General features: G+C 43.3%; 4 protein-coding genes across 4 annotated transcripts; 1 reads left to right on the forward strand and 3 right to left on the reverse strand.

Moving 5' to 3' along the window:
* Positions 1-925: 925 nt before the first annotated feature.
* On the reverse strand, positions 926-2,434 carry LAJ45_06697 (uncharacterized protein; the record flags this gene model as incomplete). The annotated part of the gene is made up of 7 exons (XM_046116259.1): positions 926-1,122; positions 1,184-1,268; positions 1,318-1,418; positions 1,470-1,785; positions 1,837-2,051; positions 2,107-2,273; positions 2,364-2,434. The coding sequence occupies 7 exons, from the start codon at positions 2,432-2,434 to the stop codon at positions 926-928; spliced, it is 1,152 nt and encodes a 383-aa protein (XP_045970462.1).
* Positions 2,435-3,098: 664 nt separating this feature from the next.
* On the reverse strand, positions 3,099-4,173 carry LAJ45_06698 (uncharacterized protein; the record flags this gene model as incomplete). The annotated part of the gene is made up of 3 exons (XM_046116260.1): positions 3,099-3,294; positions 3,346-3,913; positions 3,996-4,173. 3 exons carry the CDS (start codon positions 4,171-4,173, stop codon positions 3,099-3,101), a joined length of 942 nt encoding a protein of 313 aa, XP_045970463.1.
* A 556-nt stretch (positions 4,174-4,729) lies between these two features.
* Positions 4,730-7,493, reverse strand: LAJ45_06699 (uncharacterized protein; the record flags this gene model as incomplete). Its single annotated transcript, XM_046116261.1, has 10 exons — positions 4,730-4,750; positions 4,819-4,863; positions 4,912-5,071; positions 5,219-5,811; positions 5,889-6,104; positions 6,186-6,355; positions 6,416-6,606; positions 6,710-6,949; positions 7,033-7,159; positions 7,307-7,493. The coding sequence occupies 10 exons, from the start codon at positions 7,491-7,493 to the stop codon at positions 4,730-4,732; spliced, it is 1,950 nt and encodes a 649-aa protein (XP_045970464.1).
* Positions 7,494-8,621: 1,128 nt separating this feature from the next.
* LAJ45_06700 (uncharacterized protein) lies at positions 8,622-10,058 on the forward strand (the record flags this gene model as incomplete). The annotated part of the gene is made up of 4 exons (XM_046116262.1): positions 8,622-9,275; positions 9,361-9,618; positions 9,692-9,814; positions 9,870-10,058. 4 exons carry the CDS (start codon positions 8,622-8,624, stop codon positions 10,056-10,058), a joined length of 1,224 nt encoding a protein of 407 aa, XP_045970465.1.
* Positions 10,059-13,063: the final 3,005 nt, after the last annotated feature.

Here is a 13,063-nt window from a genome sequence, read left to right on the forward strand (position 1 = left end):
TGGAGTGTTGAATACTTTAAGGCAACATAGACTAGCTAGATTTGGAGTCTAACTGGTATGTCTCACAACCAAAAGTAGCATGGCTACTAAAAGCAATGACCAAGACTTAGCAGCTACGCAGCCCTACTCTATGTAGAGTACCCACGCCGCATCAAAATCAAAACTTTCAAAAACACTTCCTATTGTTGCCGCCGCGTCACTGCTAGCTGAGTGATGTTTCTACTCGGAGCAAGGGCTTGAAGTCACTGAATCCCGTATTCTCTTGTATGTACTATGCGGAGATGAACCCTTCCAGACGCCGGTCGAGAACAATAACGTAGGTGGAGTTCTTTAGGGGTCACGATCCATCTTTGTGAAATCTAGCCATCCCGGGGAAGATCATCGGTGGCTAGAATTATAGGCAAATATTAATGGGATGCTCAAAAATAGATACTCATGCAAGGAATCATTACTCGTGCATGCAACTCATCTGGTTACCATCGATCCTGCATCTGTTCTATCGTTCTTTCAATCGCCCTTAGGAATGGGAAATGATCAACGAGAAGAAGTCATAATAGGGTTGGGGAGCACTCCGCGCTCCTGGGTTGGTGGCTCAAAGTAGAAAATTGTATCCGAAGACCCCAAAGTAGTTATAAAAGCACATATTACATTCCAGAATCTTTACTTGGTCTAGCAATCTTTTGCCCCCTTGAAGGTCGCCTCTTGATAGCAACAATTTCTTCATTCCCAAACTCTCTTTTCCTGTTGCAGATAGAGAAGGGGGAAATTCTGGACCTAAAGCTTCCTTGAACCGAATTCCAGAAATTTAAAACGATTTAAAAAGAAAGAAAAAGAAAAGAAAAAAGACCTAAAACTGGATTATGATTCTTTACAAGGTTGTTACAGGTATCTTTGACACGGAGAAAAAACGATTGGATATACAAGATCACATATCCCAAGTACCAGCTTTACCCATGGCTTCTCGCTTTTCCATCTGCTCAATCCATTCATCCCTGTCCGGAGCGTCACCGACGATGATAGGGACATCTGGATTGCAGTTATCGGGGTCGATATGGGCGTCTCTTAGATATTCGATGATTAGGTCGTGGCATTCAGGGACAATCGCTTGAGCATGCTTTGTGCCTAATAGGAACGGGTGAGTATAGGTATCTCTTCCAAGATCGAATGAGGTTTAACAACATACCTGTCGAGAAAGTAGCACAACCATATCGAGGGTCAAGGAGGAACTCCCCTTTGGGATCACTATGGACTACATAGTTACGAACTCGCTATTTTTCTGTCAGTGCTTATAAGTAGTCGAATGGAATAATAACATACGAGCATGAAGAATTTGCGAAGGTCCTCACACGTGATACTTGCAATGGCATGCGAGGATTCAGAAAACGCCATGACAAACATCTGGTCACTCCATTCGTCCCCTATTGAAACAATTAGCATTGTGCCCTACTTTATTTGAGGGTAATACCCACAATTTTCATTCAAAAACTTGGTGATGGCATAAGCAGTAAATCCACAGGCGATGACATCAATCTCAACATCCTTGGGGGCCCTGTCCTTCAAGATTCTGTTGAAAACATATTCTACATGCTCCTCTGGGGTTTCGTTGCACGGGATGGTGTTCTTGATAGGGTCCAGGATTGCCGTTTTTTTATCCTTAGCCTTCCAGGAGAGATGAGTCATAGCTCTTCTAGTTTCGGGGTCCCAAACCGTCTCCGCCGGGTTTAGGATGACAACAGAATAGCCATTCTTGAAGGCAAAATCAACAGTAGATACCATAGAGCCAAACTACCCGCTATTGTCAGTGCTGAGAAAGAGAAGGATTGTGGTATGTTTTACGTTAATTGAACCCTGCTGTATTTGACGCATTCCCCAAATACCCAAATTGCTTCCATAAGAATCAGGTGTAAGGATCAATAGCTTTTTGCATGTGTCCAGGTTATCTGAAACAAGAATATCCAAGTGGGGTTCTTCTGGGGTTGCCCCGAGTGGAAGTGTTAGTCTTTTCATCCCACGTTGTTCAAGACGGTCCATAACAATCCTGCGGATGCATTCTGTTTTATAATCAATAAATGTGTTTGAAATTTAAAACTGGAGAGAGCAACACACCATCAACAGCTTCACGACGGCGCTCGTTCATTCTCTCTCTTTCTCTTGGAGGGGCCGTTTGCTTCCTTCCGTAAACATATCCATTTGATTTACCGTGGAAATAATATTCGAATCCCTCGTCAGGCTTGTCAATTTGGCGCAATTGATCATTCTCGTTGAAGAAGAGTCTTTAGAGTCAAGAACATGTGTCAGTATGATGATGCAATTGCACATTCAAATCAGAGCCGCATAAACGATTGACGTCAGGGAAAACTTACCCTAACTTCTCAAGATCAGCGGGGAATTCCACCTCCTTAACCTTCACGGGTTTAACTTTTCGTCGGTACATTTTGGGATTAAAGAGCTTTGGCTGTAAAGAGTGAAGAAGGAACTGAAGGTTAACGTTGGGTTTGAGAAGCTGGGCTCTCTTTATTTTGCGCGTCAAAACGGCCGCCTAAATTTACCTCAGGCCGCCCACAAACACAAGCAACCACCCCGCGCTAACGAGCTACCTTGTTCCCCACGTTTTTGGCATGTCGCGTGTCATCGATGCCTTAATCTCGTCAGCCTTAATCTCGTCAACCTCAATCATCTTTGTTTCTGCAGATTACGGCAAACTGTGATGCAAGTTGAGGTGGGCTCCCCTATTCCTGCACCCTATCAGCCATCTTCTACAGAGCATTCGCTCACCCCAACGATTTCATTAGACTTGCTGTGCCAATCTGTGAAAACCCCTTAATATTAGGTTTTTCTATAGAATCTATCTTACAGATTTTTGGATCAACGCTATGAAAAATCTTAGACAGGAAGAATATTGACAACAAGAATATATAACCGTCATGAACGTATCGAAAAAGAACGCCGTATTGCACCCCAAAATGAATAACAGCCCCGGTGCTCGTGCAAAGTCAATGAAAATAGAAACGACAGATTATGCACCCACGAAAGCGAAAAGCAAAAATCCCTTTTTAACCCAATGCACTATGATGACTTTTTTTTGGTGGGATCCCAGGTTAAACGGAAACAGCAGATGCGGACTGTTGTGTCTCGACGTTTCGCAGGGCTTCTACAAGAGCTTCCTCCTTGTCTTTCAACTCTTGTGCTCTCAGAAATTGGGCATATTTCGATCGCTTATTGTGAATACCACACTCGGTCTTGTTGGTACCTTTCCAGCGTCCAGCACGCTCATCCTCGCCTTCCTTGATTGGGCTATATAGAGGTTAGTTGAAGGTACAGAAAAGTTTAAGCGATAAAACTAACCTAGTGCTGTGCCAGTCACCAACGCTCTTGTAACCCTGGTCCAACAGAGAGTTGTATGGAACGTTGTGTTCATCAACGTATGCTTTGACCTGTTGAAAGGACCAGTTTGCCATTGGGTTCACCTTCACCAAACCGGCATCATCCACCTCGATGATATCAAGATCACCTCTCTTTCCACCCTGACTCCTCCTACGCCCCGTGAGGACAGCCTTTACACGAAGCTCGGAATAGGCACGTTGTGCAGGTTCAACCTTAGCGAGGTAGTCGTACAGGTTATCGTTGGTTTCCCATAATTTCTCGCCGTTGGTTTTCTCGAAATCTGCAGCAGTCTCGCAGCCTAAAGGCTTGTACACATGCAAGTTGGTAGATGGATATTGCTTCTTGACACGGTCGACAAGTTCGAGGGTTTCTTTAAAGTGGTAGAGAGTATCGAGAAAGATAAGGTCGATTTGACGTTTGGTACCAGCGTTAATCTTGGATAGCATATCCAGGGTTACCAACCCGGTGAGGCCAAATGCGGTTGTTTGGTGCAGGCCAGGAAGAGAGATCAGGCACCAGCGGAGAATTTCTTCAAAGAAAGAAATAACCATTAGTACAAGAAATGGATAAGACATAAACAAAGAACGTCATGGTAAAGGATTTAATCTTACCTTGTGGCTCGAGATTTGCCAACTGTTCATTCAGGTACTTTAGATGAGGTCTCGAAAAGTAGATTTCGGGCAATCCACCAGTGCTTGACCCTGGTGAAGCATAACCAGATTCCCCATCTTGAGAAAATGACCTTTCCGGGCGCTCGGAAACATACTCAGAAGCCTGGGTCATAGTCATGATGTAATTTTTCAGGTATTCTTTTTTAAAAGAAAAAAAAAATCTGGGGTAATAATTATTTTAATTGTTAGGAGAAAAGACGGATGATTATGGTAACGGATGAGGAGACTTTGGGGGGAGGATTAGGTATCTAATAGAAGAAGGAAGGCTGTGTGGGGGACAAGTAATCTGAGGCAATGGGGATGAATTAACCCGCATTTACAAAAAATCGCCATCATCATCTCTCATCTGTATTGTGCCTTAGAAATCGAGTGACAGGGACGATGGTTGAATTTCGTGTACGGATTGCGTGCTCAATATTGCTGGGGGATAGAAAGAAAATTGACGAGCTAAGCCTATTTCGTCGCTCAACCCTGGTTTGAATGGCAAGGGCCGATCGACAAGCAACCAAATTGAGACCTGTGTGACGCAACATTGCAACAGTTACATCCATGGTACTGGAGAAATACCAAAAACTTCAATGATTATTGAAAAGACGTATAAAGACCGCTAAACCCGGTGAATTCACGAATCTTCTGTAAGCTCAGGTTGAAGATGTACGATCAGAGAATTTTGACTAAGCTAAGAAGTAAAGGACCTAATCCGAATAGCGGGGTTAACTAGGTTTTTCTTTTGATCTTCTTTATTCCGATCTGGGTTACTAGCCGTTTTTTTTATTTTGATGAACCCCCAAATATTAGTAAGATTCTCCTTTACGGGCTGCCCCACATTTCAATCAAGCCTCAGTTCCGTTCCGACCAAGTAGCGCTTTGCAATCTGTCTCAATTGCTCGGCTTCCTTCTCCCCGATGTTTTTCCTTCCGATCACGGCATCTTTGGCCGAGCTCAACACCCCCAAGTCTGTATCCGCTATCTGTCCTCTCTTGCCCAAGTCCTTCAAAAGTTTTGGAACGTATTTTCTGTCATAAAAAGCGATTCATACCACCAGTAATGTTAACCTCGTTCGCCCAGCAAATTGGGAGTGACCTCATATTTATCCATTATTGCGCAAGTACCGGTAGGCCCAGCCGTGGATATTGAGAAAATGACGAGGGGTCTCAACGTACCCTGTAGCTTTCAAGATGCCCGATGCCTTTGAAGAATGAAGTATGATAATTGCCAAAAGAAGCATCAGAGATGGGTCCCTGGTACCTTCAAGCTGCAGTTGCATCTCATCTAATATACCCCGCTTTCTTTTCCCCAGCTCATCCTCAGATGGAAGCTCGAAAGCTAGATCCTGTTGTATTAGTTTTGTCAGGCCATTTTCGATTTCTTTGAGTGCAAGATGTGGTTTCGCTGATTCAGCTCTTATTACTAGCCTCAACTGTTGTAAGTCTAATGGTTTGTCGCCGTGAATAAGAGCAGATTCAAGCTTATCCAAACTGCTAGAGATCATTCCTTTGGCATATTCCAGTAAATCGCTGGCCAGCTTGGTCTTTAATGAAGCGTCTACCAGCGCATCCAGTCCAAGGTGGTGAAGGTGAAACCGCGTATAGCACTTCTCGACGAAAACACCTTCCGCAATTCGGATCTCAGAGTCCTTAAGTTCCCGGAGGCGCACAGAAAATGCCAACGACACTTGAGGATGAAGTGCATTTACGAAATATGATAATAAGGGCGTCGGGAGAGACTCGTTTTTGGCGGCAAGATGTTTAAAAAGCTGATGCGTCACATTCCGTCAGTAGGTTGTTTGACGGATATCAACATATCAGTGAAACAAATTGTGCTTTATCATACCTCTTGAGACCTGAGCGATACATCCTTGTCCTTGGATCTCTTCTTCCATGCCAATTCAGCTTGTTGCACAGCAAATTCACGACAGGCCTCAGCCAAGATAGGTTCAAGGTCTTTTGACACAATTCTTTCGGTGATTTCTCTGAGTTCCGGAAGGTCTTTCACAATCACCTGACGTAGAAGCTTTTCGTCTGCTGCATTCAATCGAAGATCGAGATCCTTTCATTCAAATGAAGAAAATCCGTCACTGAGTATAAAACTGTCTTTTCTGGGGTGTATGAGCAATTGAGTGGAACTCACCTTCAGATCACTCCACATCTGCCGTTCGATATGTTCAAGAACTGATCCTTCAACACTGGCGATGAAGTCGGCAGTTACAAAGTGAGCCCCAAGTAAGCGTGCACTCGGGACTTTGTCGCGGATAAACTCTTCAGGGTTTTCGATCCCTCCTTTTCTCAGAGTTTCCGTAGCTGCCACATAGCAAGTTAGCAATATGAAAACGTGCAAAATATCCATAAGGTTTAAGGTACCAATAAATCCATCTCTACGTAGATCATCCGCGATTGAATTCTGACGTTGAACCACATATGCTTCTGGCACGTAGTAACCACCCTCTATTACTCCCTTCAGACCTCGTGACTTGATAAGTGTTGATACTACTGTCTTCAGAAATATTGATGGTAGGTTGCTATCCGCTACAATTGCAGGCATATCGACAGGTCTAACCCAAAATCAGCCCAGTTCAGCTCAGAAAACCCAATTGGGACCTTTAAGTGGCAGTACTTTGTGGGGCATGCCACATAAAGCCAACACAGCAAACAGACCTTTTCTCATCTATAAGCGATTTTTGGATATCCCGCTCCTTGGCCTTGTAAAATGCCGTACCCACGACCCAGGTTCTATCGTGTCCCAACCACTGCCATGTGCCTTCTCCGGCCACGGGAGGAAGAAGCTTACGAAACAAGTCTGCGTCGATCTCATTTCGACGGCAAAATTCTGCAACTTGCACCACTCCATTAAGAAGTTCCCTCGAAAGGTCTCCACTTAGTCGTTTGAATTCGCCCCTGCACATATCCGTGAGTTTCCCTCAACTCAGAGCATTATTTCTTAAGATGAACAGATGGAATGGAAACCCAAACATGCTTACGTCGTCACAATTGTTGAGGCACCTATTCTGCCCCATCCTTCACGATGATACGGTAGTAGCCTTTCAATTGTTCTAGGCTCTAGCGACAATTCTGAAGCAAGCTGAACAATTGAAGTACGGGGCCGTTCTATTACAGCCCGATGGGCGGCGGGGAAGTCAGTGGACGAAGGAAACCAGCAGAATACGAGCTATATACGAATCTGTATGATTTCGCAGGATTACATCGCTCCGATCCAAGAACAGGCAAGAAATCAGGTTGCGGACTAGCACCTACCATTGCTTATATCACGGATTACCCGAGTCTCGATCTCTTCTTTTGCTGAGCGCTCCAAAATAATTCCCGTACCAGATAGTAGCTCAAGGTATGGAGGAGGCACAGGAATCTCCGGAGTGGCTAAAGGCGAAGATGACTGTGAGCTGTATCCTCGGAACAGTGCTTTGATGTCCTTGTCGGCGATCATTTAGACGGCGGAAAAGTCGTCTGCCGGGATAACTAGATACTGTGTGTAACTTTGGTGACGCTTTTTAGAACAAGGCTTTTAGGTGGTGACGAAGGGAGTTCGTTGTTTGCTTTCGCGATCCAGTGTTTTGACCGCTCAGTGGTGATCGGTTTACTTTGATTGATCCTGAGCTTCTCTTCGTGTAAAGTGGGTAGTAACACAGGCTTTGCCAAGCCTCATGAGCCTCATTATTCAAAGATCTTCCATTTGTCTAGCTAGAAAAGGTCATGCTCAATAGAGGGGTTCTTTGCAGTTGACACTCCCCGCAACGTTGATGAAGTTGTTCTAGCCAATAATTCCCCTATACCAAGATCTTTTATGGCTTCAATTCATGGTGCTCGCTTGTTTCACTTGTGGCTCTTCTGTTGCTGCCCGCCGAGCCGTGAAATCGGCGAACAGCCTAATGGATTAATGGATACCCGGAACAGGAAAGGAGTAAATAAAAAAACTTCCACCAGACCAAGAGTAGGGGGACACGGATATGATCTGTTACCTACCTACATATCACGATCAACAGCTACTTGGAGGTAATTACGCCTAGGGCAGCACGACAGCAGCAGTTCATCCTTCAATCTACCGTATTGCTCACCTCCGCGTTCGTTTCATCTTTGTTTCCTCCAATTGCACCCACCCAAGAATCGGATTCTGAAGATCAGTCCGATTGGTTAGTTGCAAAGACGGGTTGAGTGTTCGTCACCTTCTGCTGGTTTCCCAATCCCTCCTACAGGAAAGCAAGGAGATCAAAAAAAGAGGGAGAAAACAAAGAAAGGGACCACTGAGTTGATACAGAAGCAGAACAGAGCAGTCTTCCGGGTCAGCGAGGGAGACGGCATATTCCGTCTTGCGTCCTCCCCCCACTCTTTTTGATCACTCACTGCCATTCAGTTCGCCAACCCCCCGTCTTCATATTTCTAGTCCCCAAACAACAGCCTTATAGTAGACTGTTCTTGCCTGTCACTTCTCCAAATTACGACTACTCACAAAAAAAACCAAAAAAAAAAAACCCTAAATCAAACCGATATCATATCACTATTTCTCTTCAATCAATATATCAAGACAGAATCGAGGTTTTCAGATTTATCAGCCACAATGGAATCCGGAGGAGCAGACACGTCCCCGAAAATTCCCAGCGGGGCTTGTAATGTAGTTACAATGGCAGCCAGCCAGAAGGGCCTGCAGGGCGATGTACAAAATCCTAAGGAAACCAACGAGGATTCCATCGAAGTATTCCAGAAAACCATTATACCTGTGCCTGTGCACGTCATGTCCCATGCCAATTGCAGCCCTGCAAGCTCCTCCCGCGGCGTCATCGCGACATTATTTCGCAAAAAGTTAATTAGCCCGGACTCGGAATCTTCCGAAGATTCCACTTATGGTGCTCGTGTCTCTGATATGGCAGTATTCGAATTTATGGCTCTAATTGATGCTATGAGAGTTCCGTGGAGTAAGGAATCTTCAAATCATAAGTGCCTCCATACAATAACGGCATCTGATAATACGCCGGCCCCTATGGTTATGGAAATAGCCTTCTGCATGCCAGAGATTCTGAAGCTTGATGAGCTTCGCCGACACACAGACTTCTGGCAGTTCGAGAAGAAATGGAACATCGAAATAGCTTTTCAAGAGAACGATGTTTTCAGACGACATAAACGTCTAGCCGTTTTCGATATGGACTCGACCTTAATTCAGCAGGAGGTTATTGATGAAATTGCGAGGTTTGTGGGAGTGGAAGATAAAGTCTCCGTAAGTTCTTTTCTTGAAATATTTAAATCTAAGAGATGGTCCCTGGATGGAGAAATAGACTGATCCATTATGACATGTCGTATAGGCGATTACTGCACGTGCCATGAATGGCGAGATTGACTTTACCGAATCTTTGAGGCAAAGAGTTGCTCTGCTTGAAGGCGTTCCTTCAGATGTATTCGAGAAGCTCAAATCAGTCATTACATTCACACCAGGTGCAAGAGAGCTCACAAGAGCTCTCAAAATTCTAGGGTTCAAATTGGCCGTATTGAGCGGAGGATTTATGCCCCTTGCGAACTACGTCAAGGAGGAACTCAGTCTAGACTATGCGCATGCCAATACGGTATTCTTCCTTATTTCCCTTCATCCCCAAAAAATGAACCCAGGAGGTTTCTCATTACTTTCTGGAAATACAGCTCGTCATTAGTGAAGATGGCACGCAACTCACTGGTGAGCTCACCGGTGATATTGTGCATGCTGAGCGCAAAGCTGAGCTTCTTGAAAAAATTGCGAACGAGAACGGAATCGCTCTCAGACAGGTCTTGCCCCTTTCCTGTCAACGGGTTTTCTCGTTATACTTACACTATATTCTAGGTTGTTGCCATCGGTGACGGAGCTAATGACCTCCCAATGATGTTCAAAGCTGGACTCGGTATTGCATTCGATGCGAAGCCGGCTGTTCAACTTAGGGCTCCGTGCAGGATTAATTCCGGGAACCTTCAAGATGTGCTTTACATTTTAGGGTTCACGAAGGAAGAGCAAGATCAAATCCTGGGAGCTTAGTCTTTCTATTACCCTTACCAAAGAGATATATCTAGACGGATCTCGTTTATATCATGGCTTCCCTTTACGTTTCCCTTTCTAGAGCTTTTTTTTCCAAGGGACTACTATCAACGTTAGAAGAAACCTTTAACATCTCTTTATCTCTTCCTTTACCCTTATCTATTGTCTCAATGTTTTTACATGTTTTGAGAAAATTGTACTTGCTTGTTTATGGTTATGGCGTGGGATATAAAATGGTACCTGGGGTACATTGATTTGGATATCTTTCTTTCAAGTATTTATGAAATTTTTTCTGCACTAAGAACGGAATAGACTCTTAGATTATGTCATTCGGTTAACTGCTTGCCAATTACTTGCTTGCATAAGACATAACAAGGATTCTAGAAGAATACTCTAGAATTCGAGTTCAGTAACACCTGTTATCTCAAGACCAGATTATTCTAGATCTTAATTCAGATATAAGCACTGTTAATAGTAAAACAAATGACTTTACGCTTGGTTTTTTGTGGATATAGACATGTACTTGTGTAGTATATACTTGTTATATGTACTAGGGTGTAGCGAAAAGTGATCAGAATCTGATAAGACAAATACACGTATTCACTGCAACATTCACTTATCAGATTCTGATCACTTACCCTCATCACCCGGTACTTGATGTGCGTAGAGCGAGCTGCGAAACCAATACAATCAGATGAGCATTACCGGACTCGATTTCCCATTCGAAGTCCACAATCTAAAGCACAATAACTTGGCTCACAATACATATCTTCAACCCAATCGATCATATATAGGTATGTATATTATCCTACTATTCTTGGTACTGCTTTTATCAAGTTGAGATCGGGCTCGCGTTAGTCTATTTTGAATGCACAAGTAATGCCTACAATTCGAAAATCAAACCTATCATTTCCAATGGTTAACTGTCAGAAATAGACCCTTAAGTAGGTAGTAACCTGCATATAACTTTACGCCACCTGTGAAATAGTTGGCACATGTGTACCTCTATCAACTCAACTATAGGCTATAGCTATCAAGTGTTATATATAATTATGACTAGTTGAGCATGAGGCGGATCCTTGGTTTTCCCGACGGTGCCCGAGAGCTTCTACTGATCTTTTCATAGCGTTTCCGAACACGACCAATATTGCATGACATACAAAAAGGTGGATTTGGCGCTCTTTTGTATGGTATGCAATCTCAGTCGTGTTCGGAAACGTCATGAAATTAGTAGTATGAGAAATGACCTAAAAATTGATTCTAATGCATTGTCTCTTCTTTTTACTTTAAGTTTCCTCAATCATAACATGTATGAAGGGCGGCTTAGGACTGAAGTAGGTACATGTAGTTTTAAGTTTACAAGTGTTCCACTAGCTGTGTAATATCGATAAAACTATTGACAACTACTACTGATCTTTGAGAAGATCATATTAGTTATATCAATGAGATACATAGGTATATCTCGAGTATTAGACGATATTAGATGTGCGGTCTTGTACGATCCTAAGCGGGTGATAGCATAATATATAGCTCTAGGCGCTTTAGCTAGATCTGACCTGTACACGCGAAGGGGTTTGATTTATATATCCTGTTCTTAGACTCATAGGGCTCTTCTCAGATATTGTGTTAATGTAGTCATGACCCAATTGACTACGATTCAGGGGATAATTATCGGTTATGGTTTTTATAAAGATATGATGGATTGAATATTAATATGGTATTTAAGCCATTTATATATTCTCGTAACAGTCTCGTATGTGTGTACTACTAGCTAAGCATAAGCCAATATCACTGAGTACCAGCATATTGAATAGGTTGACATGGCTAGTGGATATATTTATCTTTTATATAGTGTATCACTTACTAGTTTTCCCGACAACGCGCACATCGCGTTCATACGGAACACGTGCGAATAGTATACTCGAAAGATTTTAGCGATCATTGCCGATAAACTTTGCCCTTTTTCATAAGCGCTGGATCATAGGTTTGCATCACTCAATATTAACACACGGGATAACGGTTCAAGCTATTAGGCCACCTTAGGCGAACGTTAAGAGGCCTGTGGATGGCTACGTTTTATTAAATCACAAGATATTTGTAAGAGGGTCCTAGTTGTTAACAACACATAACAACAGCCAAGGCTCAGTTGGTGTATGATCGAAGAGTGGCATGAATCGTATACTCGCGACCAGCAACAAGAACCCGAATATGCAGCTGCAAGTCTTTGGTGTATTTTTGACTTCTACTCCAATGGAAATTGCAGATTAGGACGTGCATTCTCGGGTTCTTGTTGCTGGTCGCGAGTACATTTTCATAGATCGACAGAAGTATCACAGGTACCCTAGATCAACCTGGCAACTTTAGTTATCTAAAAACCACCTAAAAATTTAGGGCTGGTTTTCAATTCCACTGGAACGTGCATGTGGGCACCTTTAGTCCAACTATTGATACAACGGCCCTATGATTGAGAGTGTCTTCTATCAGCATTGTCTAGGATATTTTACAATCTTTCTTTGGTCAGTTATTCAAGGCTATTATAGCATCACTTTTACGTTTATACTTGGGCCAAAGATCGATCAGCTCCTATCAGTAAGTTATTCGAATCACCCAAAGTAAACCACAGAAATCTAATACATGGCCAACATAACGATCAAAGATACGTCATTTGATACATGTCAACCTGGATTGACAAATTATAAAACACAGGTATGTAAAGTAGTACAGAATATCCCATTTTAGTGCAACTAGCTGCATATTAATGAGACCGAGTAACGTTTCAGCACGGGTGCTTTGCAGCTATCTCATGACTCCATACACAACTTACTTGGAAAATGTCCTTTGGGTCGGCAACAGCCCCCATTGGCATGTGGCACAGCTGTACAGATAGGGTTGACAGAATCTTTGTGCCTGAAGGGGTCAATCATGCCGACCCCTCTTTTCTGCAGCCCTCTGATCAGCAGGGAATAACCACCAATTCCGATACGCCCAATTTAAGATAGTGCGAG

This window comes from Morchella importuna (genome assembly GCF_003444635.1).
Source record: "Morchella importuna strain M04M26 chromosome Unknown Morimp01GS020, whole genome shotgun sequence".
NCBI classification, from domain to species: Eukaryota; Fungi; Ascomycota; class Pezizomycetes; order Pezizales; family Morchellaceae; genus Morchella; species Morchella importuna.